Below are 26674 nucleotides of genomic sequence, written 5' to 3' on the forward strand. Positions count from 1 at the left end.
TTGTCAACACGAAATAAAAAAACTACAGGGTCACCAGGGCCGAGGCAGAAGCCATTACATTCTGTAGCTTATCCAAATCACGGGGCGGATACACAAATGATGGTTCACTTTCGTTAACATAACAAATGAGTTGTTGACTGGGAACATTCACGTGACCGACCCCTGAAGTCGTTTGTTGTCTAAGCAATGAAATACAACACATATTCTTTGTAGCATCTATGTTGTGTCATCAAAGCTTAATGCTCATGAACACACCAAAGACGGAAGAACGACTTCCTAACTCGGGAAACGGGACCATCCAAAGAGCATATGACTGCACCTTGGCGGAAATCTGCGCTGTTAGATTAGATTGCCCTTCCGTCTTCTCTAGTCCCGCCTACCTCCAATTTCTTCCCTCTTCCCACCCACACACCCTCCATTTCAATCCAAGGACCATGAAAGGACATTATGATTAATAAAAGACACTCTGCTTCACTCAAGGGGGATTTTCATTTTTACTGGTGTAGCAGGGTGGATGAAGATGTAGTCCGTTGTATGTGGTACATGGGCGGGTGGGCAGATGGCTAACTGTAAGAACAGATGGGATGGATGGAAATGCTTATGTTTGATCGAACTCTCCCCTGTGTAGACCGGGAGTACCGGGCACACCTCTCCCTGCCCGTGCCATTCTTTCCTTGGGCGGCCTGAGCCACGGTGTCATCAGGGTCAACACAGAGGACAAGAACTCCGCCCTGACTGTACAAGATGTGGGGCATGTAATGCCTGGAGGTGAGGATAGAAGGAAGGATAAATGCGTTAAAAGGAAAGCATGAAAAACAAATGACACATAGATGCTTGTGGAAAGAGCTGCCAAAAAAGCATTCATGAGCTTCAGTATGTCAGACATTTAAACCCAATAATCAAATAGGAACGTTACGGTAAAGATTTATTTGAAATGGGTTTGTTCTTACATGGGAAAGAGTGGCGTGTTGCAGCCATTGCTCAAATCCTGGACGTTGGATCTTTCCACAAAAAGAAAATGCAAGAAATCACAAGATGATGAGATAACTTTGGCCAAAAAAGAAAATGCTAAATGTTCTCAAGCTAAACTCTCATCTCTTGAGTTTGATTTTCATTTCATACGGACGGGGACGTAAATATGTTGCTTGTAGCAGGAAAATGATGGTATGCGTTAGTATTAAGATTTCTTTGATGGTGATGACGTTTTTTATTACTGTATTTGCCTATTACTGTGTCATACAAACCATACCATGAAATATTGAAACTTAATAATTATAATTGTAGTACGTATAGATATTACAAAAGATAATGAGACTCACTTTCCACCTCTCCAAAATTACACAACTATTATTATTTGATATTATTATTATTATTATTTGCTCCCCATGAATACTTAAATGTGCAACTTAAGATCTTTGGCTTCTAGGGAAAGCAAGATGTCCACTTTCTATATATATATATATATATATATAGATATATAGATATATATATACAGTATACACTTCATCATCCAGCAGTAAAAAGTCATGTGGTTGATAAAACTGGGCTGAAATGTGCAATGTTTATTTCCTTTAATTTTAGCCTGAGTCTATAGCTGTCTGAATGTTGCTGTTGTGTGTCTCCAGCTCTGATGTGCATTGTTAAGGCAGACGGGCCTCCTCAGTTGTGTAAAACCGATGAGATCGGTGAGATAATAATCAACTCTCGTGCTGGAGGCAACATGTACTACGGCCTGCCTGGAGTCACCAAAAACACCTTTGAGGTACGTAAACAGAGTCACACACACAACCCGCCTGTGCTGATACAATCAAACAACTAACTAGTTTCTCTCTGTGGATTACTTCTGTGTGGTTGTGTTCAGGTGATACCGGTTAACGCTAATGGAGTTCCCATTGGAGAGATTCCCTTTGTGCGGTCAGGACTCCTGGGGTTTGTTGGCCCAGTAAGTAGGACCGTTTCATAACAGAATAACATCTGTGGTAACTTGATCCTGGAAACCGTCCTTCTCTCACTGTCTTTGAATGGGTCTGTATATTTACAGTATAATGACCCCGCTGTGTATCCTTCCGCTCCTGCAGGGCAGTCTGATCTTTGTGGTGGGGAAGATCGAGGGTCTGCTAATGGTGAGCGGGCGGAGACACAATGCTGACGACCTGGTGGCCACCGCTCTTGCTGTGGAGCCAGTCAAGACCGTTTACCGGGGGAGGTGAGGAGACCATTAAATTCTTCTTTATACAAAGTGTGTGTTGAAAGATGTTGAGCTCCTCTGTTGTTTAATCCTAATTTATCACTACTGACACCTGGCGGTACAAAAGAAGCACAGCAGGGAGATGACTGGATGTTGATGTTGTGTATAGATGGCTGACTTCCATAATCTTTAATACATTTGTGCGTGTTTGTGTGTCAGGATCGCTGTGTTTTCAGTCACAGTGTTTTACGATGAGAGGGTAGTGATTGTGGCGGAGCAGAGACCAGACGCCAGCGAAGAGGACAGCTTCCAGTGGATGAGTCCGAGTGCTTCAGGTGAAACAGCTCTTCATCTTCTCTCAAATGCTTTTATTCAGGGATCCCCGCAGATCCTTAATTTAGATTTTCTGAATTTAAGATATGTCTTTAAATAATTATTTATGATCTTACATTTTGAGGTGATGCCTATTTCATGAGAAATATCTCCCCACAGGATTCACCTATTAAAATATGGTTTAGTCTTTGGTCGTGACTCTTGTAACTAAATATGAAAACAAGCACACCTTTTTTCAGCACAGTAAATCACTTGTTGTTTGTGATAGTATTATTATCTGATTATTACCTATCATCCAGTGTGTCTGTAATATACAGATAAAAGCACCATTCTGTGAAACCAGGTTCTTGAGTCACCTTCAGTCTTCGCTGTTGTTTCCTCCGCAGGCTATCGACAGCATCCACCAGGTGGGCCTCTACTGTCTGGCTCTGGTCCCGGCCAACACCTTACCTAAAACACCCCTGGGTGGCATCCACATCTCTGACACCAAGCAGTTCTTCTTAGATGGCAACTTGCACCCCTGCAACATCCTAATGTGTCCCCATACGTGTGTCACCAACCTGCCCAAGCCCCGCCAGAAGCAGCCCGGTAGGCGATGCTTATCTGCAGACTGTGTTCCCAAAAGGAGAGAAATTGTTCATTGTACCGCATGCGAGAGTCAGTCAGGGTTATAAAGTGTTTTGTAAAATAAGAGCACAGTCAGTAGCGTTACATAACGCACACACAACAGTTTCTCAATTTAGGAAAGCAATGTTTCTGCCACGTTGGCACGCAATCGGCAGCCACCATCTTACATCTTACATCTGTATTTTACCAAAATCGTAATGCAGTCTAGAATGTTTACTTCCCAGTTACGTAAAAATCAAAGCTTTGTTTGATTCTAACGGGATTACAATGGAGGTGACGGGTATTAAAGGGATTGTTCGGATGTTTTGAAGTGGGGTTGTATGAGGTACTCAGTCAGTGTGTTACCACCTACAGTAGACAGCGGTCGGCACGCCACCAGTTTGGTGTTTCTGGCTCTCTCTCTCTCTGTCTCTCTGTCTCTCATCCTCTCTCCCCCCACTCTCTCTCTCTCTCTCTCTATCTCTCTCTCTCTGTCTGTCTCTCTCTCTCTCTGTCTCTCTGTCTCTCTCTCTCTCTGTTCTCTCATCCCTCTCCCCCCCCTCTTCTCTCTCTGTCTGTCATCATCTGTCTCTCTGTCTCTCTGTCTCTCTCTCTCTCTGTCTCTCTCTCTCGCTCTCTCTCTATCTCTCTCGCTCTCTCTCTCTCTCTCTCTCTCTCTCTCTCTCTCTCTCCTCTCTCTCTCTCTCTCTCTCTGTCTGTCTCCTCATCCTCTCCCCCCTCTCTCTCTGTTCTCTTGTCTCTTCTCTGTCTCTCTCTCTCTCTGTCTCTCTTGTCCTCTCTGTCTCTCTCGTCTCTCTGTCTCTCTCTCCCGCTCTCTCTCTCTGTCTCACTCTCTCGTTCTCGCTCTCTCTCTCTGTCTCTGTCTCCTCTCTCTCTCTCTCTGTCTCTCGTCTATCTCTCGCTCTCTCTCTCTGTCTCTCTCTCTCTGTCTCGCTCTCCTCTCTGTCTCTGTCTCTCTCTCTCTCTCTCTCTCTGTCTCTCTGTCTCTCTCTCGCACTCTGTCTCTCTCTCTCTGCTCTCTCTATCTCTGTCTTGTCTCTGTCTCTGTCTCTCTCTCTCTCTCTCTCTCGCAGCTTCTCTCACACTCCTTTGCTCTTGTAGTTGGTGTAGGTCCTGCATCTGTGATGGTGGGCAACCTGGTGGCAGGGAAGAGGATTGCCCAAGCTACAGGCAGGGACCTCGGCATGATTGACGACCAGGATCTTGTCCGCAAGGTAACATTACCATGAACACTATAACTCCCGCTTTCAACCATCCACTAACTCTGTATCTGATAACTTTTTCACCACGTTCCCATTTACAAAAGAGCCACATGCATGTCCTTCAGAATCAGCAGGAAACACATAATCAGTACCAATGATCACACTGTGTTACGATGGTAAATAGTTAGCTTTAAAGACTTGCCAGTGGAACAATTAGTCCAGGCTCAGCGACAGCTCAGTATTATAGAAGTAAGAAAAATCTTGGACTCTTCTTTCTTTCTGCTCTCTTCTCTCTCTGGATGTAGCTCTGTATGTGGCCCACTGTGATGGTAAGAATTATGGCCCCCTTCTGGCATCTTCCCCACACCTTTTGTTTACTCTTGTCATGCTCTGATCGATATTGTATTGTGGTTTTATTTTGTGATGTGCATGTTAATTTTTTACAAGATATGCACCTTCTGTAGCTTTCCCTTGTTTTACTGCAAGCGTTCCTTTCACGTCCTAAGTTATTGTTCATTATTTGAAGAGCTGGGTTGGCTCAGTGTATGTGGTGTAAATTGTTTGCACGTTGGCAAAAGATAATTTATGCCAGACAGCTTTGCACTGAGGTATTTTATTTAGGTGTATTAAATTAAGCACATAACTCCTCCCTGTATAAGCCCTCCATGGCTGTGTTTGTAAAAATGTATAAAGAATATTTAAGCATACCCTCAGATATACAGTAATTACGTCTGATTATTATAATGTTTTATTTCAGCATCAGTATTTGACCGAGGCTCTACAGTGGAGGGCACAAACAGACGCAGACCACGTCCTCTTTGTTCTTCTCAATGCCAAGGTATCAAACTGATCTCTTCTTACACTGAGAAATACTGTATGTATACTTTGAGTGTGACGCACAAGATTATTAAAATCCTCTGTGTGTTACTCCTGTCCTTCAGGGTGTACCAGTGAGCACAGCGACCTGCGTCCAGCTTCACAAGCGAGCGGAGAAGATAGCTGCAGCGCTCACGGAGAAAGGAAGCATCAACACTGGAGAGAACGTAGTGCTGCTTTATCCTCCTGGTGAGTTCTTTCTCTGCCTCTACTTTTTTACTCTCATTGAGATTAATTATTGCGAGCTTTCTCTTCTTCTTCTTTTTTTGATTCCACCTTTGTCCTCCATCTTTCTCTCAGGCATTGATTTGATAGCTGCCTTCTACGGCTGTCTCTACGCCGGATGTGTTCCCGTAAACGTGCGCCCTCCGCACCCTCAGAACCTGGGAGCCACGCTGCCTACTGTCCGCATGATTATTGATGTAAGTGCGTGTGCTCTTTTGCGCATGTACGTGTCTTATTGCATGCTAATGGCTTTGTGTGTACATACATGTGTGTTCACTCATGTAATCCTATTATCAGGGTCTTTTTAGTTGTGGTCTTTATGTAGATAGTGTTATTAATAACCTGGAGACATTGGACATTGAGCCACCTGTTGACCCTGCTACCTAAAATAGCTTGACTGACATTTCTGCTAGGTTAGACCTCCTAAATCCAAACAAATCCAACAACTGTAGTTTACTAAAAATCCAACCAATGACCAAACCTCAAAATAAAGGCATCCAGTTTCCATAAAATGTTTAATGCATCATTTCTAAAGGCAATCTTGCATACACTGTAAGTGTGTTATTAGTTGTATTTTGTATTTTCTAACTGTAGAACGTCCCGCTCAGCAGAAAATATTGGTCATATAAAAAAAAAACATGTTCTTTGTTTTGTAACTTTTGTAATTGGATTTTTGTTTTAAATTATTCTCAAAAATCAATATTGTATCCCTCAAAAATCCAGTATCAGTTAATAAAGATACCTATTATAGAGCATATAATGTAATATGTGTACATCTTGATATGTCAAAAGCTGTGCGTGCGTGCGTGCGCGCGCGTTTGTGTGATGGCTGTTTCTGGCACAGTTTGTCATTTGACTATTTCTACCAGCTTCTCCAGTTCAAATGAATCATGTTTGTGTTTTGTTTCCAGGTCAGTAAAGCTGCATGTATCCTTACCACTCAAAGTCTCATGAGGACTCTGCGCTCCAAAGAGGCGGCTGCTTCTGTAAACATTAAAACGTGGCCGACAATCATTGACACAGGTAAGATATGAAAAGATGAGGGGTTTTTTTTTCCAGCACACATTTTTGACTTGTCATAGCGGGAAAAGCACAGGTGTTACTTAGAACATTACTGATGGCTCTTTCTATAATTGTCCCAGTAAGCTGTGACAGTGTGAAGCACCAAGACTGAAGCAGCTACATGAAATCAAAATCAATTCAAAATGTCTTCTGTGACAAAGGTGTATTCTCATACTTAGGGAAAACGTTACTCTATGTGAATACCTCTTATCATGAGGTCGTTTATCAACAGGACTTTTAATATTCCTTTGGCACCACTTTCAGTCCAAAATGTAACTGCCCTAAAAGTGGGGCGTTTCTCTGCAGTGCTTTCTCCGGTTATTACAAAGACAGCGGGTAGATAGTTGCTTGGTGCGTACTGTATGTCTACTTTGTTTTCCTTTTAGTATGTGGGTATTGTGTTCTGTCTCTTCCTAACAACATTTGCATTTGAACGAGTTGATGTAGTACGAGTATCTGAGAGATGCATGTGTTTATAGTTATTTTTAGTTTTAGTTATCGCTCAATATATTTAAATAATTACTTAGTTCTCGTTTAAGCATGCACTGTTCTTGTTTGCAGATGACCTTCCTCGCCGCCGGCCTCCTCAGATCTATAAGCCTCCCACAGCCGAAATGATTGCTTATCTGGACTTCAGCGTGTCCACTACAGGCATGCTCACCGGGGTCAAGGTGACACAGATGAGCTTCACTTTCAAATGCTGCAGTGTTATACCCATATGCTATTACATGTCTCCACACCTTGAAGTGGCCATAATCAACATTTCTATCATAACAATGTAGCAAACGATAACGTGAAGACAATATGAGAAGCATCGCGAGTACAGTTTTGAACCTAGAGTGATTATATCACCTAAATCAAAACTTTAGTAAATAAAACTTTCATCAGGGGGGCAGGAACTTAACATATTAATGCTAATGTTGCGCTGTAACTGCTGGGTGTGTAAAAGGTTCAACAATCTAAAACAGTCTGGACAGTGACAGGGATCTGTGACTGAGTCAGCAGTAGATAAAGTTATTGTCGAAGAGTGATAGAGAGACTTTCAGTCATCTATTGTTCAGCCTTCCTAAAATGACCTCTGTCCTGGACTAATGCCTATTGACCTTTGCCAGAGCGCAATAAGTGAAGTAATAGACTGTTGTGGAATATTCTTCTATATTATAATAAAGTTCTCGGTGAGATGTTCAATAAAGTTACGGAAAACCAGAGATCTCAGAGGCACAAGTCATACAGAGTACAGCGGAGTCTGTGCTTCAGACAGAGAGAAAACATATATCTTATATCCAACATGAGGTGACCTCGCAAAGCATTAGTTGCCATCGGGACAACTGTCCTGAGCAAGATGTTCTTTTGGTCTCACAACAAGATATCAGTTGGATACACAAAACACGTTTGCAGCAGACTGCAGGCGTGGGAACATCCTTGCACACACAGCAGTTTTCTGCTGAAGGAAGAGTGAATGTTTTGCATAGTTACAGAAGAACATAAAAGTACATGAACATATAATAATTGCTATCACATCTTTATATAGCTGCCAGCGAGAGATACAAAGGCTCCACTTGCGTACATTAACCTGAACCAGCCACAAGCCATGTTGCAATGGAAAATATATGTACCTTTTGAGTTTCTAATTTTGTTCTTGTTTGTTGCAGATCTCTCATTCAGCTGTCAGTGCAATTTGTCGCTCTGTAAAGCTGCAGTGTGAACTGTACTCCTCTCGCCAAATAGCCATCTGCCTGGATCCTTACTGTGGACTGGGTTTCGTCTTGTGGTGCCTCGCAAGGTGCAGAAAACCTACAATACATGCATGCGATGTAGAATGTTTTTCGCTGTTGTGTTTTTCCTTCTCCATTAATCCACTTTTTCTCCCTCATGTCTTTGTTTTAGTGTTTACTCAGGTCACCAGTCCATCCTGATTCCTCCCTTCGAGTTGGAGAGCTGCTTGTCTCTGTGGCTGAGCACGCTCAGTCAGTACCGCATCAGAGACACCTTCTGCTCCTACTCCGTCATGGAGCTCTGCACTAAAGGACTGGGTACTCAGACTGAGTTACTTAAGGTGAGGAGGGCTACATATATATCTATATATATATATATATATATATATATATATATATATATATATATATATATAGAGAGAGAGAGAGAGAGAGAGAGAGAGAGAGAGAGAGAGAGAGAGAGAGAGAGAGAGAGAGAGAGAGAGGAGAGAGAGAGAGAGAGAGAGAGAGAGAGAGAGAGAGAGAGAGAGAGAGAGAGGAGAGAGAGAGAGAAGAGAGAGAGCAATAGCAATCTTGAATTACAGAAATGTGCTGTTTCTGAAGAATGTAATGATTTGATGTGTGTGTGTGTGTGTTTTAGGCCCGTGGTCTCAGTCTGTCGTGTGTGCGGAGCTGCGTCGTGATAGCAGAGGAACGCCCTCGTCTCACCCTCTCACACTCCTTCTCTAAGCTGTTTAAGGACATCGGGGCTGTCGCCCAGAGCTGTCAGCACTACTTTTGGTTCCAGGGTTAATCTAGCCATCTGCCTGCAGGTACACCAACCAACTTCACCTGCTTCACATAAAGTACCCTTCGAATTATAGCTAGATGACAACCTGAGCGACCAGTTGCCTAGAAAGTAGACCATGTCTTTATTTTAAATATACATTTCAGACTTGCTATATATATATATATATATATTATATGATATATATGGGATTAAATATCAGAAAAGGTAAACAGCATAAATCCATGAGAACATTAAAGATTTTCAAAAACAATTCAAGAATATGGTACAATAATCCAAAGATGTCATGGATAAACAGTTGAAATAGTTAGCTAACAGACGTTGTAAAAGATTGTTCCCCAAAGCAACACAACTCTCACCTCAGGCTTAGCCAGAGGGACTAGTTTTATAATAAATGTATGCAAACTGACCTGCTCTTTGTGTGTTTCAGGGTACCACTGGTCCGGATCCCTGTACAGTCTATGTGGACATGAAGTCCCTTCGTCATGACAGGGTAAGAAGTGTTCCCAAACTGAGCTTTCTAAATGTAAAGAGTATTATGTAAGGCCTACTGTATACAGTATATGGAGTTTGGGTTGTAGATTAATTGTATACGTCTGCTTATGCATGTGACTTTTGCAGAGTGAGGCTAGTGGAGAGAGGAGCACCTCAGAGTCTTCCTCTAATGGAGTCTGGCAAGGTGAGATGCTACATATGTAAACACATGGTACAGATTCAGTCTAGGGCTGCGACTAACAACTATTTTCATTGTTGATTAATCTGTCGATTATTTTATCGATTAATTGATGGAAAACATCCTCGAATAGTTTTTCTTGTTTTGTCCACAACAATTAAAAAATGACTCAAAACGATTTATCGATTATCCAAATAGTTGACGATTCATTTAACAGTCTACAACTAATTGATTAATCTTGCAGCTCTGATTCAGTCAATGAATTATAAAGTTTAATGACAGTGAATGACTCAATCTACAGATACGCCTGGTGTTAGGGTCGTTGGGATGATCATCGTAAATTCCAGGACCAGAGGTCCATTGTGATTCTCATCTATGAGAGGGTGAGATGTATTACTGTACAACATTATCATGATACCAATGTGGGTCGAGCTGGTTCCCTCCGAAACCAAGCTGTGACCCAATGTGTGCTTCTCTCTCTTAGATCTGGGTGAACAGCCCACACAATGCCATTGGCTACTACACCATCTACGGAGAGGAGAGTCTTCAGGCCAACCCACTTCAACACCAAGCTCAGTTTTGGAGACCCGCAGACCTTATGGCCAGGACGGGATACCTGGGTTTGTGAAGAGGACTGAGCTGTTGGAGGCCAACGGAGGTAAGTAGACCCTGACTAGTAGACCCTGACAGAGCTCAAGTCTAGTCTAGAAAGTCTAGAATTAACTTAGTTTATTATTCTGTGCTCAGATCGGCACTGGTAAATAGTTTAGCTTTAAAACTTGCCAGTGGAACAATTAGTCCAGGCTCAGCGACAGCTCAGTATTATAGAAGTAAGAAAAATCTTGGACTCTTCTTTCTTTCTGCTCTTCTCTCTCTGGATGTAGCTCTGTATGTGGCCCACTGTGATGGTAAGAATTATGGCCCCTTCTGGCATCTCCACCACCTTTTGTTTACTCTTGTCATGCTGATCGATATTGTATTGTGGTTTTATTTTGTGATGTGCATGTTAATTTTTACAAGATATGCACCTTCTGTAGCTTTCCCTTGTTTTACTGCAAGCGTTCCTTCACGTCCTAAGTTATTGTTCATTATTTGAAGAGCTGGGTTGGCTCAGTGTATGTGGTGTAAATTGTTTGCATTGGCAAAAGATAATTTATGCCAGACAGCTTTGCACTGAGGTATTTTATTTAGGTGTATTAAATTAAGCACATAACTCTCCTCCTGTATAAGCCCTCCATGGCTGTGTTTGTAAAAATGTTAAAGAATATTTAAGCATACCCTCAGATATACAGTAATTACGTGCTGATTATAATGTTTATTTCAGCATCAGTATTGACCGAGGCTCTACAGTGGAGGGCACAAACAGACGCAGACCACGTCCTCTTTGTTCTCTCAATGCCAAGGTATCAAACTGATCTCTTCTTACACTGAGAAATACTGTATGTATACTTTGAGTGTGACGCACAAGATTATTAAATCCTCTGTGTGTTACTCCTGTCCTTCAGGGTGTACCAGTGAGCACAGCGACCTGCGTCCAGCTTCACAAGCGAGCGGAGAAGATAGCTGCAGCGCTCACGGAGAAAGGAAGCATCAACACTGGAGAAACGTAGTGCTGCTTTATCCTCCTGGTGAGTTCTTTCTCTGCCTCTACTTTTTACTCTCATTGAGATTAATTATTGCGAGCTTTCTCTCTTCTTCTTTTTTTGATTCCACCTTTGTCCTCCATCTTTCTCTCAGGCATTGATTTGATAGCTGCCTTCTACGGCTGTCTCTACGCCGGATGTGTTCCCGTAAACGTGCGCCTCCGCACCCTCAGAACCTGGGAGCCACGCTGCCTACTGTCCGCATGATTATGATGTAAGTGCGTGTGCTCTTTTGCGCATGTACGTGTCTTATTGCATGCTAATGGCTTTGTGTGTACATACATGTGTGTTCACTCATGTAATCCTATTATCAGGGTCTTTTTAGTTGTGGCTTATGTAGATAGTGTTATAATAACCTGGAGACATTGGACATTGAGCCACTGTTACCCTGCTACCTAAAATAGCTTGACTGACATTTCTGCTAGGTAGACCTCCTAATCCAAACAAATCCAACAAACTGTAGTTTACTAAAAATCCAACCAATGACCAAACCTCAAAATAAGGCATCCAGTTTCCATAAAATGTTTAATGCATCATTCTAAAGGCAATCTTGCATACACTGTAAGTGGTGTATTAGTGTATTTTGTATTTTCTAACTGTAGAACGTCCGCTCAGCAGAAATATTGGTCATATAAAAAAAAAACATGTTCTTTGTTTTGTAACTTTTGTAATGGATTTTTGTTTTAAATTATTCTCAAAAATCAATATTGTATCCCTCAAAATCCAGTATCAGTTAATAAAGATACCTATTAGAGCATATAATGTAATATGTGTACATCTTGATATGTCAAAAGCTGTGCGTGCGTGCGTGCGCGCGCGTTTGTGTGATGGCTGTTTCTGGCACAGTTTGTCATTTGACTATTTCTACCAGCTTCTCCAGTTCAAATGAATCATGTTTGTGTTTGTTTCCAGGTCAGTAAAGCTGCATGTATCCTTACCACTCAAAGTCTCATGAGGACTCTGCGCTCCAAGAGGCGGCTGCTTCTGTAAACATTAAAACGTGGCGACAATCATTGACACAGGTAAGATATGAAAAGATGAGGGGTTTTTTTTCCAGCACACATTTTTGACTTGTCATAGCGGGAAAAGCACAGGTGTTACTTAGAACATTACTGAGGCTCTTTCTATAATTGTCCCAGTAAGCTGTGACAGTGTGAAGCACCAGACTGAAGCAGCTACATGAAATCAAAATCAATTCAAAATGTCTTCTGTGACAAAGGTGTATTCTCATACTTAGGGAAAACGTTACTCATGTGAATACTCTTATCATGAGGTCGTTTATCAACAGGACTTTTAATATTCCTTTGGCACCACTTTCAGTCCAAAATGTAACTGCCCTAAAGTGGGGCGTTTCTCTGCAGTGCTTTCTCCGGTTATTACAAAGACAGCGGGTAGATAGTTGCTTGGTGCGTACTGTATGTCTACGTTGTTTCCTTTAGTATGTGGGTTATTGTGTTCTGTCTCTTCCTAACAACATTTGCATTTGAACGAGTTGATGTAGTACGAGTATCTGCAGAGATGCATGTGTTTATAGTTATTTTTAGTTTTAGTATCGCTCAATTATTTAAATAATTACTTAGTTCTCGTTAAGCATGCACTGTTCTTGTTTGCAGATGACCTTCCTCGCCGCCGGCCTCCTCAGATCTATAAGCCTCCCACAGCCGAAAGATTGCTTATCTGGACTTCAGCGTGTCCACTACAGGCATGCTCACCGGGTCAGGTGACACAGATGAGCTTCACTTTCAAATGCTGCAGTGTTATACCCATATGCTATTACATGTCTCACACTGAAGTGGCCATAATCAACATTTCTATCATACAATGTAGCAAACGATAACGTGAAGACAATATGAGAAGCATCGCGAGTACAGTTTTGAACTAGAGTGATTATATCACCTAAATCAAAACTTTAGTAAATAAAATTCATCAGGGGGCAGGAACTTAACATATTAATGCTAATGTTGCGCTGTAACTGCTGGGTGTGTAAAAGGTTCAACAATCTAAAACAGTCTGGACAGTGACAGGGATCTGTGACTGAGTCAGCAGTAGATAAAGTTATTGCGAAGAGTGATAGAGAGACTTTCAGTCATCTATTGTTCAGCCTTCCTAAAATGACCTCTGTCCTGGACTAATGCCTATTGACCTTTGCCAGAGCGCAATAAGTGAAGTAATAGACTGTTGTGGAATTCTTCTATATTAATAAAGTTCTCGGTGAGATGTTCAATAAAGTTACGGAAAACCAGAGATCTCAGAGGCACAAGTCATACAGAGTACAGCGGAGTCTGTGCTTCAGACAGAGAGAAAACATATATCTTATATCCAACTGAGGTGACCTCGCAAAGCATTAGTTGCCATCGGGACAACTGTCCTGAGCAAGATGTTCTTTTGGTCTCACAACAAGATATCAGTTGGATACACAAAACACGTTTGCAGCAGACTGCAGGCGTTGGTAACTTGATCCTGGAAACCGTCCTTCTCTCACTGTCTTTGAATGGGTCTGTATATTTACAGTATAATGACCCCGCTGTGTATCCTTCCGCTCCTGCAGGGCAGTCTGATCTTGTGGTGGGGAAGATCGAGGGTGTCTGCTAATGGTGAGCGGGCGGAGACACAATGCTGACGACCTGGTGGCCACCGCTCTTGCTGTGGAGCCAGTCAAGACCGTTTACCGGGGGAGGTGAGGAGACCATTAAATTCTTCTTTATACAAAGTGTGTGTGAAAGATGTTGAGCTCCTCTGTTGTTTAATCCTAATTTATCACTACTGACACCTGGCGGTACAAAGAAGCACAGCAGGGAGATGACTGGATGTTGATGTGTGTATAGATGGCTGACTTCCATAATCTTTAATACATTTGTGCGTGTTTGTGTGTCAGGATCGCTGTGTTTTCAGTCACAGTGTTTTACGATGAGAGGGTAGTGATTGTGGCGGAGCAGAGACCAGACGCCAGCGAAGAGGACAGCTTCCAGTGGATGAGTCGAGTGCTTCAGGTGAAACAGCTCTTCATCTTCTCTCAAATGCTTTTATCAGGGATCCCCGCAGATCTTAATTTAGATTTTCTGAATTTAAGATATGTCTTTAAATAATTATTTATGATCTTACATTTTGAGGTGATGCCTATTTCATGAGAAATATCTCCCCACAGGATTCACCTATTAAAATATGGTTTAGTCTTGGTCGTGACTCTGTAACTAAATATGAAAACAAGCACACCTTTTTTCAGCACAGTAAATCACTTGTTGTTTGTGATAGTATTATTATCTGATTATTACCTATCATCCAGTGTGTCTGTAATATACAGATAAAAGCACCATTCTGTGAAACCAGGTTCTTGAGTCACCTTCAGTCTTCGCTGTTGTTTCCTCCGCAGGCTATCGACAGCATCCACCAGGTGGGCCTCTACTGTCTGGCTCTGGTCCCGGCCAACACCTTACCTAAAACACCCCTGGGTGGCATCCACATCTCTGACACCAAGCAGTTCTTCTTAGATGGCAACTTGCACCCCTGCAACATCCTAATGTGTCCCCATACGTGTGTCACCAACCTGCCCAAGCCCCGCCAGAAGCAGCCCGGTAGGCGATGCTTATCTGCAGACTGTGTTCCCAAAAGGAGAGAAATTGTTCATTGTACCGCATGCGAGAGTCAGTCAGGGTTATAAAGTGTTTTGTAAAATAAGAGCACAGTCAGTAGCGTTACATAACGCACACACAACAGTTTCTCAATTTAGGAAAGCAATGTTTCTGCCACGTTGGCACGCAATCGGCAGCCACCATCTTACATCTTACATCTGTATTTTACCAAAATCGTAATGCAGTCTAGAATGTTTACTTCCCAGTTACGTAAAAATCAAAGCTTTGTTGATTCTAACGGGATTACAATGGAGGTGACGGGTATTAAAGGGATTGTTCGGATGTTTTGAAGTGGGGTTGTATGAGGTACTCAGTCAGTGTGTTACCACCTACAGTAGACAGCGGTCGGCACGCCACCAGTTTGTGTTTCTGGCTCTCTCTCTCTCTGTCTCTGTCTCTCATCCTCTCTCCCCCCTCTCTCTCTCTCTGTCTTCTATCTCTCTCTCTGTCTGTCTTCTCTCTTCTTCTCTGTCTCTCTCTCTCTGTCTCTCCTCCCCTCTCCCCCCCCTCTCTCTCTGTCTGTCTCTCTGTCTCTCTGTCTCTCTGTCTCTCTTCTCTGTCTCTCTCTCTGCTCTCTCTCTATCTTCTCTCGCTCTCTCTCTCTCTCTATGTCTCTCTCTTACTCTGTCTCTCTCTCTTCCTCTGCTTCTTATCTCTCTCTCGCTCTCTCTCTCTCTCTCTCTAGTCTCTCTCTCTCTCTGCTCTCTCTCTCGCTCTCTATTGTCTCTCTCTGTCTCTCTCTCTCTCTCTCTCTCTCTGTCTCTGTCTCTGTCTCTCTCTCTCTCTCTCTGTCTCTCTGTCTCTCTCTCGCACTCTCTCTCTCTCTCTCTCTGTCTCTCTCTCTCTCTCTCTCTCTCTCTCTCTCTCTCTCTCTCTGTCTCTGTCTCTGCTCTCTCTCTCTCTCTCTGTCTCTCTCACACTCCTTTGCTCTTGTAGTTGGTGTAGGTCCTGCATCTGTGATGGTGGGCAACCTGGTGGCAGGGAAGAGGATTGCCCAAGCTACAGGCAGGGACCTCGGCATGATTGACGACCAGGATCTTGTCCGCAAGGTAACATTACCATGAACACTATAACTCCCGCTTTCAACCATCCACTAACTCTGTATCTGATAACTTTTTCACCACGTTCCCATTTACAAAAGAGCCACATGCATGTCCTTCAGAATCAGCAGGAAACACATAATCAGTACCAATGATCACACTGTGTTACGATGGTAAATAGTTGGGTTTAAAGACTTGCCAGTGGAACAATTGGTCCAGGCTCAGCGACAGCTCAGTATTATAGAAGTAAGAAAAATCTTGGACTCTTCTCTCTTTCTGCTCTCTTCTCTCTCTGGATGTAGCTCTGTATGTGGCCCACTGTGATGGTAAGAATTATGGCCCCCTTCTGGCATCTTCCCCACACCTTTTGTTTACTCTTGTCATGCTCTGATCGATATTGTATTGTGGTTTTATTTTGTGATGTGCATGTTAATTTTTTACAAGATATGCACCTTCTGTAGCTTTCCCTTGTTTTACTGCAAGCGTTCCTTTCACGTCCTAAGTTATTGTTCATTATTTGAAGAGCTGGGTTGGCTCAGTGTATGTGGTGTAAATTGTTTGCACGTTGGCAAAAGATAATTTATGCCAGACAGCTTTGCACTGAGGTATTTTATTTAGGTGTATTAAATTAAGCACATAACTCCTCCCTGTATAAGCCCTCCATGGCTGTGTTTGTAAAAATGTATAAAGAATATTTAAGCATACCCTCAGATATACAGTAATTACGTCTGATTATTATAATGTTTTATTTCAGCATCAGTATTTGACCGAGGCTCTACAGTGGAGGGCACAAACAGACGCAGACCACGTCCTCTTTGTTCTTCTCAATGCCAAGGTATCAAACTGATCTCTTCTTACACTGAGAAATACTGTATGTATACTTTGAGTGTGACGCACAAGATTATTAAAATCCTCTGTGTGTTACTCCTGTCCTTCAGGGTGTACCAGTGAGCACAGCGACCTGCGTCCAGCTTCACAAGCGAGCGGAGAAGATAGCTGCAGCGCTCACGGAGAAAGGAAGCATCAACACTGGAGAGAACGTAGTGCTGCTTTATCCTCCTGGTGAGTTCTTTCTCTGCCTCTACTTTTTTACTCTCATTGAGATTAATTATTGCGAGCTTTCTCTTCTTCTTCTTTTTTTGATTCCACCTTTGTCCTCCATCTTTCTCTCAGGCATTGATTTGATAGCTGCCTTCTACGGCTGTCTCTACGCCGGATGTGTTCCCGTAAACGTGCGCCCTCCGCACCCTCAGAACCTGGGAGCCACGCTGCCTACTGTCCGCATGATTATTGATGTAAGTGCGTGTGCTCTTTTGCGCATGTACGTGTCTTATTGCATGCTAATGGCTTTGTGTGTACATACATGTGTGTTCACTCATGTAATCCTATTATCAGGGTCTTTTTAGTTGTGGTCTTTATGTAGATAGTGTTATTAATAACCTGGAGACATTGGACATTGAGCCACCTGTTGACCCTGCTACCTAAAATAGCTTGACTGACATTTCTGCTAGGTTAGACCTCCTAAATCCAAACAAAAACAACAACTGTAGTTTACTAAAAATCCAACCAATGACCAAACCTCAAAATAAAGGCATCCAGTTTCCATAAAATGTTTAATGCATCATTTCTAAAGGCAATCTTGCATACACTGTAAGTGTGTTATTAGTTGTATTTTGTATTTTCTAACTGTAGAACGTCCCGCTCAGCAGAAAATATTGGTCATGTTAAAAAAAAAACATGTTCTTTGTTTTGTAACTTTTGTAATTGGATTTTTGTTTTAAATTATTCTCAAAAATCAATATTGTATCCCTCAAAAATCCAGTATCAGTTAATAAAGATACCTATTATAGAGCATATAATGTAATATGTGTACATCTTGATATGTCAAAAGCTGTGCGTGCGTGCGTGCGTGCGTGCGCGCGCGTTTGTGTGATGGCTGTTTCTGGCACAGTTTGTCATTTGACTATTTCTACCAGCTTCTCCAGTTCAAATGAATCATGTTTGTGTTTTGTTTCCAGGTCAGTAAAGCTGCATGTATCCTTACCACTCAAAGTCTCATGAGGACTCTGCGCTCCAAAGAGGCGGCTGCTTCTGTAAACATTAAAACGTGGCCGACAATCATTGACACAGGTAAGATATGAAAAGATGAGGGGTTTTTTTTCCAGCACACATTTTTGACTTGTCATAGCGGGAAAAGCACAGGTGTTACTTAGAACATTACTGATGGCTCTTTCTATAATTGTCCCAGTAAGCTGTGACAGTGTGAAGCACCAAGACTGAAGCAGCTACATGAAATCAAAATCAATTCAAAATGTCTTCTGTGACAAAGGTGTATTCTCATACTTAGGGAAAACGTTACTCTATGTGAATACCTCTTATCATGAGGTCGTTTATCAACAGGACTTTTAATATTCCTTTGGCACCACTTTCAGTCCAAAATGTAACTGCCCTAAAAGTGGGGCGTTTCTCTGCAGTGCTTTCTCCGGTTATTACAAAGACAGCGGGTAGATAGTTGCTTGGTGCGTACTGTATGTCTACTTTGTTTTCCTTTTAGTATGTGGGTATAGTGTTCTGTCTCTTCCTAACAACATTTGCATTTGAACGAGTTGATGTAGTACGAGTATCTGAGAGATGCATGTGTTTATAGTTATTTTTAGTTTTAGTTATCGCTCAATATATTTAAATAATTACTTAGGTTCTCGTTTAAGCATGCACTGTTCTTGTTTGCAGATGACCTTCCTCGCCGCCGGCCTCCTCAGATCTATAAGCCTCCCACAGCCGAAATGATTGCTTATCTGGACTTCAGCGTGTCCACTACAGGCATGCTCACCGGGGTCAAGGTGACACAGATGAGCTTCACTTTCAAATGCTGCAGTGTTATACCCATATGCTATTACATGTCTCCACACCTTGAAGTGGCCATAATCAACATTTCTATCATAACAATGTAGCAAACGATAACGTGAAGACAATATGAGAAGCATCGCGAGTACAGTTTTGAACCTAGAGTGATTATATCACCTAAATCAAAACTTTAGTAAATAAAACTTTCATCAGGGGGGCAGGAACTTAACATATTAATGCTAATGTTGCGCCGTAACTGCTGGGTGTGTAAAAGGTTCAACAATCTAAAACAGTCTGGACAGTGACAGGGATCTGTGACTGAGTCAGCAGTAGATAAAGTTATTGTCGAAGAGTGATAGAGAGACTTTCAGTCATCTATTGTTCAGCCTTCCTAAAATGACCTCTGTCCTGGACTAATGCCTATTGACCTTTGCCAGAGCGCAATAAGTGAAGTAATAGACTGTTGTGGAATATTCTTCTATATTATAATAAAGTTCTCGGTGAGATGTTCAATAAAGTTACGGAAAACCAGAGATCTCAGAGGCACAAGTCATACAGAGTACAGCGGAGTCTGTGCTTCAGACAGAGAGAAAACATATATCTTATATCCAACATGAGGTGACCTCGCAAAGCATTAGTTGCCATCGGGACAACTGTCCTGAGCAAGATGTTCTTTTGGTCTCACAACAAGATATCAGTTGGATACACAAAACACGTTCGCAGCAGACTGCAGGCGTGGGAACATCCTTGCACACACAGCAGTTTTCTGCTGAAGGAAGAGTGAATGTTTTGCATAGTTACAGAAGAACATAAAAGTACATGAACATATAATAATTGCTATCACATCTTTATATAGCTGCCAGCGAGAGATACAAAGGCTCCACTTGCGTACATTAACCTGAACCAGCCACAAGCCATGTTGCAATGGAAAATATATGTTCCTTTTGAGTTTCTAATTTTTGTTCTTGTTTGTTGCAGATCTCTCATTCAGCTGTCAGTGCAATTTGTCGCTCTGTAAAGCTGCAGTGTGAACTGTACTCCTCTCGCCAAATAGCCATCTGCCTAGATCCTTACTGTGGACTGGGTTTCGTCTTGTGGTGCCTCGCAAGGTGCAGAAAACCTACAATACATGCATGCGATGTAGAATGTTTTTCGCTGTTGTGTTTTTCCTTCTCCATTAATCCACTTTTTCTCCCTCATGTCTTTGTTTTAGTGTTTACTCAGGTCACCAGTCCATCCTGATTCCTCCCTTCGAGTTGGAGAGCTGCTTGTCTCTGTGGCTGAGCACGCTCAGTCAGTACCGCATCAGAGACACCTTCTGCTCCTACTCCGTCATGGAGCTCTGCACTAAAGGACTGGGTACTCAGACTGAGTTACTTAAGGTGAGGAGGGCTACATATATATATATATATATATATATATATATATATATATATATATATATATATATATAGAGAGAGAGAGAGAGAGAGAGAGAGAGAGAGAGAGAGAGAGAGAGAGAGAGAGAGAGAGAGAGAGAGAGAGAGAGAGAGAGAGAGAGAGAGAGAGAGAGAGAGAGAGAGAGAGAGAGAGAGAGAGAGAGAGAGAGAAATCTTGAATTACAGAAATGTGCTGTTTCTGAAGAATGTAATGATTTGATGTGTGTGTGTGTGTGTTTTAGGCCCGTGGTCTCAGTCTGTCGTGTGTGCGGAGCTGCGTCGTGATAGCAGAGGAACGCCCTCGTCTCACCCTCTCACACTCCTTCTCTAAGCTGTTTAAGGACATCGGGCTGTCGCCCAGAGCTGTCAGCACTACTTTTGGTTCCAGGGTTAATCTAGCCATCTGCCTGCAGGTACACCAACCAACTTCACCTGCTTCACATAAAGTACCCTTCGAATTATAGCTAGATGACAACCTGAGCGACCAGTTGCCTAGAAAGTAGACCATGTCTTTATTTTAAATATACATTTCAGACTTGCTATATATATATATATATATATTATATGATATATATGGGATTAAATATCAGAAAAGGTAAACAGCATAAATCCATGAGAACCATTAAAGATTTTCAAAAACAATTCAAGAATATGGTACAATAATCCAAAGATGTCATGGATAAACAGTTGAAATAGTTAGCTAACAGACGTTGTAAAAGATTGTTCCCAAAGCAACACAACTCTCACCTCAGGCTTAGCCAGAGGGACTAGTTTTATAATAAATGTATGCAACTGACCTGCTCTTTGTGTGTTTCAGGGTACCACTGGTCCGGATCCCTGTACAGTCTATGTGGACATGAAGTCCCTTCGTCATGACAGGTAAGAAGTGTCCCAAACTGAGCTTTCTAAATGTAAAGAGTATTATGTAAGGCCTACTGTATACAGTATATGGAGTTTGGGTTGTAGATTAATTGTATACGTCTGCTTATGCATGTGACTTTTGCAGAGTGAGGCTAGTGGAGAGAGGAGCACCTCAGAGTCTTCCTCTAATGGAGTCTGGCAAGGTGAGATGCTACATATGTAAACACATGGTACAGATTCAGTCTAGGGCTGCGACTAACAACTATTTTCATTGTTGATTAATCTGTCGATTATTTTATCGATTTAATTGATTGAAAACATCCTCGAATAAGTTTTTTCTTGTTTTGTCCACAACAATTAAAAAATGACTCAAAACGATTTATCGATTATCCAAATAGTTGACGATTCATTTAACAGTCTACAACTAATTGATTAATCTTTGCAGCTCTGATTCAGTCAATGAATTATAAAGTTTAATGACAGTGAATGACTCATCTACAGATACTGCCTGGTGTTCGGGTGATCATCGTAAATCCAGAGACCAGAGGTCCACTTGGTGATTCTCATCTAGGAGAGGTGAGATGTATATACTGTACAACATTATCATGATACAAATGTGGGTCGAGCTGGTTCCCTCCGAAACCAAGCTGTGACCCAATGTGTGCTTCTCTCTCTTAGATCTGGGTGAACAGCCCACACAATGCCAGTGGCTACTACACCATCTACGGAGAGGAGAGTCTTCAGGCCAACCACTTCAACACCAAGCTCAGTTTTGGAGACCCGCAGACCTTATGGGCCAGGACGGGATACCTGGGTTTTGTGAAGAGGACTGAGCTGTTGGAGGCCAACGGAGGTAAGTAGACCCTGACTAGTAGACCCTGACAGAGCTCAAGTCTAGTCTAGAAAGTCTAGAATTAACTTAGTTTATTATTCTGTGCTCAGATCGGCACGACGCTCTCTTCGTGGTGGGCTCACTGGATGAGACCCTGGAGCTAAGAGGGCTGCGCTACCACCCAACTGACATTGAAACCTCAGTGTCCCGGGCTCACCGCAGTATAGCTGAGAGGTGAGAATGATCCTGATACACACACACACACACACACACACACACACACACACACACACACACACACACACACACATGTTCTTAGGAAACTACATATTGACCAGTTATACCCACCACTAAAATGCAAAGTGTCTTAAAACTGTATTCTTTCTAATGGCCAGCAGGGGGCAACTTTTCTGGTAGCAAAAAGAAGTCCATGAGAAAACTACCCTACTTCTGACTTGATTTATTAGCTCAGTAAACATTTTCCTAATGGGTTTATGCTCTCAATCCCTAGTTGTAAGTCTTCTTCAATACAGCGTGATGTCCATTTAGTAAATTATGGTGGTCCCATGTAAGTGAAAGAGACGGTAAAGCAGCGTATGCTTTAGGGCGTGGCTAGCTTGAGATTTACAGGTTGCCACCGCAGTGTTCTCAGGAATATCACTCAGCGTTCGGTTGTACAAACCCTCTCGTCCTCTCATTGTTACTGCTGGTTCCAAAATACCATATTCGAGGCTTCAAAACCGTAGTCAACAAACCAATGGGTGACGTCACGGGGACTAAGTCCTCTTTGTTTAAACAGTCCTTGATTCAATGGCAGCATTTTATGATACAATAGAGAATAAAGAAAGCGAAGAAGCGTATCAAACTAAAGGTCAAACTAATCCTTTAACATTGCTTCTCGTTCCTCACAGTGCTGTGTTTACATGGACCAACCTGCTGGTGGTGGTGTCAGAGCTGTGTGGTTCAGAGCAGGATGCGCTGGACTTGGTGCCTCTGATAACCAACGTGGTCCTGGAGGAGCACCATCTCATCGTGGGTGTGGTGGTTATTGTGGACCCCGGGGTTATACCCATCAACTCCAGGGGAGAGAAGCAACGCATGCACCTTCGTGACTCTTTCCTCGCTGATCAGCTGGATCCCATCTATGTTGCCTACAACATGTAAGAGGTTGTTGTGGTCTGGGCTTGTTCAGCCATCATGCACAGTCTGGATGCTTCTGCACCATCACCTCAGCGCTCGACTACGGCTTTGGCAGAGGGTGAAAAAGGGAAAGCATGAACCACATGTCCTGCCACCCAGCTCTGTGTGACACCAGCATATCTTGGCCACTGCATGTCTGTGATTGGACCTGCCATGTTTGGAGTTCTTCACTGTGTTTTATAGATAGAGTTTTGCAAATAGCACAGAAGAAACATGTACTGCATATGGCAAAGGAAAAAAAAGCCCCCTGTTGCACTTTTTTTAGGGAAAGGGCGAAACACCACATACAACAGGACCACTCTTGAAATTAATTCTATATTAATGTCTTTGTGAAAGTCCATCATCTTATTCTGTACCTACCACAAACCTCTTAAAACACTTTCCCTTCTGTGTCTACACAGATTGCAAGAGCTATTAAACTTTGATCAACGACTTGAAATATTTTTTACATGCAGCTTTCAAACAAACGCACAAAAGCATGCGCTGAGCCCTTCTCATTTCTCACTAACATGGACGAATAAACGAGGGCGGATGTAAGCAAACCGTTAAGCAAGTAGCCGTTTTTAATTTTGTGTGCATAATTTAGAAAGCTTATTTTGTCCCATGATAATGAAGCCAAATACATTTTCACAACTTTCCTGCCCTAAGATATTTCCTGCCTTATAAAACTTCAGCCATACATTCCTATCTTAATTTCTAATGAATCTGTTATTAACGGCTGTTTAGTCTCCTTTGGTTTTGACTAGTAGTGGAAATTATGACAGATATCCAAAGGGATCAAAAATAAAAGAGGAAAGAGGCCATATTCTGTACTGTACCTATAAAGGCCTGTTGTATTTTATATACTGTACGTTACTGTATAGATATTTTTAATTGTATAAATGTATAAATGCTTGACTTGTCTCTCTCAGTTGATGGTTTATGGATAGTTAACCCAGCTGAGGGATGATAATTGTAGCAGAGAGAGGATTGTAAATAAGATTTAACAGTTTTGACAGTACTTTTGAAATGGAATAATAGTTGTATAAGGGAGGGTAAAGATAACTTTAAAGCATTGTTAGCCAGGATAGATATAACATTGCACTTTCTCAAAAAAATTATCTATTTTATTATAACAATGAGGCATTATAATGAATGGTTCAGGAGCATATATTACTCTGAGGAGTCTTGCTTGAGGATCTTTGAGAGTTTACTGGGAGGGCTATCACTGTTAACGCCGGGGAACTTTCCCGTCGGCAATTGGAGAAAATAAAGAAGAAGAAAACTTGGCTAAAAACCAATATCATGATTATTTTCAGGCTACCAGATTATTTTGTAAACACGTAAAAAAATTAATAAGTAGGCCCACAACTGTTCATCTAATATCCGTTACCATTGTACTTTGTAATGCAAAACAGTCCCCCCCCCTCTCAGTTTTAAATTGCATAATAGAGCAAGTGTTTGAGAGTTTGGCCCTTTCCTTTCCCCCCTTCACAATCAAAGTTCATTCGAACTGGCTTTTGTCTTTGTGCGACTTTGTAAAGAGTTACTTTGAATTCCAACAGGATTGTTGTTGGTACTTTGAGTCTTTAGTCAATAGAGGCAAGTCATCATGTATCTGGGTTATTTTCTGTGTTCAGTCACTGGATTTAAAAGCACTTGTGAATGCAGTCCTTGATTGCAAGGAAAGTAATTGTATGAAAAAGTGTAAAAAAAAAAAAAAAAAATTAAAAGAAGAAAAAAATGCATCGAGATGTATTTTACAAAATGTATTTGGTTTCCTGTAATCTCGTGCTTTCCTTGTGCTCCCTGCCATTATTTATAGGTTCTTTGTACTGGAGTATACTTTCAGTGATGAACACTAATGTCAACATGTACATAGTTTTTTTTGTTTATGTTGTTATTTTTGGACTTTTGCTATTGTCCCATTATAACATTCAATCATGCCAAACACAATATTAGAAAGATGTTTCATCATTTAAAGGTAAACAGGAATATGATCTATTGAATTACTGCACTTTGCACTGGTGGTACTTACAGTAGGTGTCTACTGTGTGGACTAACTATCCCCATTTCATGTTACATTAAATGTTTTACTAATTTTAGAAATATAATGCTTGGCATTTGCTTTTTCCCCAGTTTAAGTCCACCCTAGAGAAAAGACTAACAGCACTTCATCTTAGTTTTAACATTGCATCCTTCATTTGCAGCATAATGTTTGCATGACTCAGCCAAGCACAAGAAGAAATCAGCTTGAGCCACATCTCATCTCGAGGCACTCAAGTGGGAGGAGATATATATGTATGCAAGTGCATATTCAGGGAACAAACCTCATAACACAGGGATGGACCAGGTGGTCCCTTGGTGCAATCTGTGAATAATACCCATAAAATGTAGATGTTTGTCAAAACAAATCTACTTGTAATTAAGGTAGACCTAATGAGCGAAAAGAGGGGTTACTGACGACCAGTGTCCATATACCATCTACCTGCTTCGCTGGGAAGTCTACAAGGGCTCCATTTGGTTTCCGCTCTTTTTCTCCGTCAGAGTTCTTACACACTATGCAATCCCAATGACAGTGCAATTTAATTTCAAAGCTTGCACAGTCTTGTGAAATAAACATGATGCTTAATCATTTTGTAATAACTAAGAACAGAGGACTCGTGAAATTTAACCAGTAGTGTACTTAAGACTGTATTAATCTCTCTCGAGTTGTTCTATCAATATTTTGTGTATGCACTCTTGATATGTTGTACAATAATTATTTGGTGAATTCTAAACTGCTCCATGAGGGTGTGATCCACTGATTAATCTTTAATGTTAGGGAAGTGTTTTAACTCGTATAGTTAAGAAATCAAGGTGGTACACCCCTTCCCATTTTTCTCACTTATTTTCTATTTTGGTTTGTTGTACTTTGTTTTATACTTTATGTAAAAGTAATACAGAATAAACAAAAGCATTTAATCATGTCAGATGTCCTGATATTCATGGGTTAAGTAATGGTGTAACAGTGATTGAAATTAACCTTAAAGCATTGACTCTTTGGATTATTAGACTACTTGCATCCTTACACTGAACATATTTGTGAGAATTTTACATAACGGACAGGAAATATATTTTTGGCGCAAAACCTCTGTGTATGGCGTCCTGAAAAGGCCAACATTATGTGAAATAACTGCCCTTTTGGAGTAAAAGGAGAAGCCCCAATTTCAGGGCATTAAATATTTCGAATCGCTTTGATTTAAAATTTCACACTATACAGAAATGAATGGAAAGCGACAGCTACCGGGAAGATGGGAAACATGAGTCCCCATTTTACATCACATCCTGCTTTGTTTAAAGATTGGCATTGTACAGGTCTGGTTTCAAGAAGAAATGACCAACCACAAGAGGGCACAATCTGTAATCTAAGAATCAGTGTAAATACTACAATTTTAATGTGAACATAGTGCAAATATTCATTAAGTAGATTATGTATTATTATCAGCAGTAAAGTAAAGGTATTTACTTTACAGACTGGCCCGTAACAGTGTTATAATA

At 41.5% G+C, this 26674-nt stretch overlaps 1 protein-coding gene across 2 annotated transcripts in view; it reads left to right on the forward strand.

Annotated features, from left to right (window-relative positions):
* dip2bb (disco-interacting protein 2 homolog Bb) overlaps positions 1 to 26103 on the forward strand; it is a 49826-nt gene extending 23723 nt beyond the window's left edge. Inside the window, exons 18-39 of one of the 2 annotated variants that reach the window (XM_029431614.1) lie at positions 629 to 768; positions 1626 to 1762; positions 1862 to 1942; positions 2079 to 2206; positions 14207 to 14321; positions 14702 to 14903; positions 15897 to 16009; positions 16303 to 16326; positions 16755 to 16835; positions 16939 to 17062; positions 17174 to 17295; positions 18019 to 18130; positions 18731 to 18840; positions 19823 to 19953; positions 20058 to 20226; positions 20505 to 20675; positions 21080 to 21141; positions 21269 to 21326; positions 21625 to 21699; positions 21802 to 21976; positions 22066 to 22189; positions 22867 to 26103. In XM_029431614.1, coding sequence (XP_029287474.1) covers positions 629 to 768; positions 1626 to 1762; positions 1862 to 1942; positions 2079 to 2206; positions 14207 to 14321; positions 14702 to 14903; positions 15897 to 16009; positions 16303 to 16326; positions 16755 to 16835; positions 16939 to 17062; positions 17174 to 17295; positions 18019 to 18130; positions 18731 to 18840; positions 19823 to 19953; positions 20058 to 20226; positions 20505 to 20675; positions 21080 to 21141; positions 21269 to 21326; positions 21625 to 21699; positions 21802 to 21976; positions 22066 to 22189; positions 22867 to 23119 — 2707 coding nt within the window. In that variant the 3' untranslated portion in view covers positions 23120 to 26103. The remainder of the gene's footprint in view (positions 1 to 628; positions 769 to 1625; positions 1763 to 1861; positions 1943 to 2078; positions 2207 to 14206; positions 14322 to 14701; positions 14904 to 15896; positions 16010 to 16302; positions 16327 to 16754; positions 16836 to 16938; positions 17063 to 17173; positions 17296 to 18018; positions 18131 to 18730; positions 18841 to 19822; positions 19954 to 20057; positions 20227 to 20504; positions 20676 to 21079; positions 21142 to 21268; positions 21327 to 21624; positions 21700 to 21801; positions 21977 to 22065; positions 22190 to 22866) is intronic. The other variant, XM_029431613.1, reaches the window with a different exon arrangement.
* Positions 26104 to 26674: the final 571 nt, after the last annotated feature.

This window comes from Cottoperca gobio, chromosome 5 (assembly GCF_900634415.1).
Source record: "Cottoperca gobio chromosome 5, fCotGob3.1, whole genome shotgun sequence".
In the NCBI taxonomy this organism is placed as follows: Eukaryota; Metazoa; Chordata; class Actinopteri; order Perciformes; family Bovichtidae; genus Cottoperca; species Cottoperca gobio.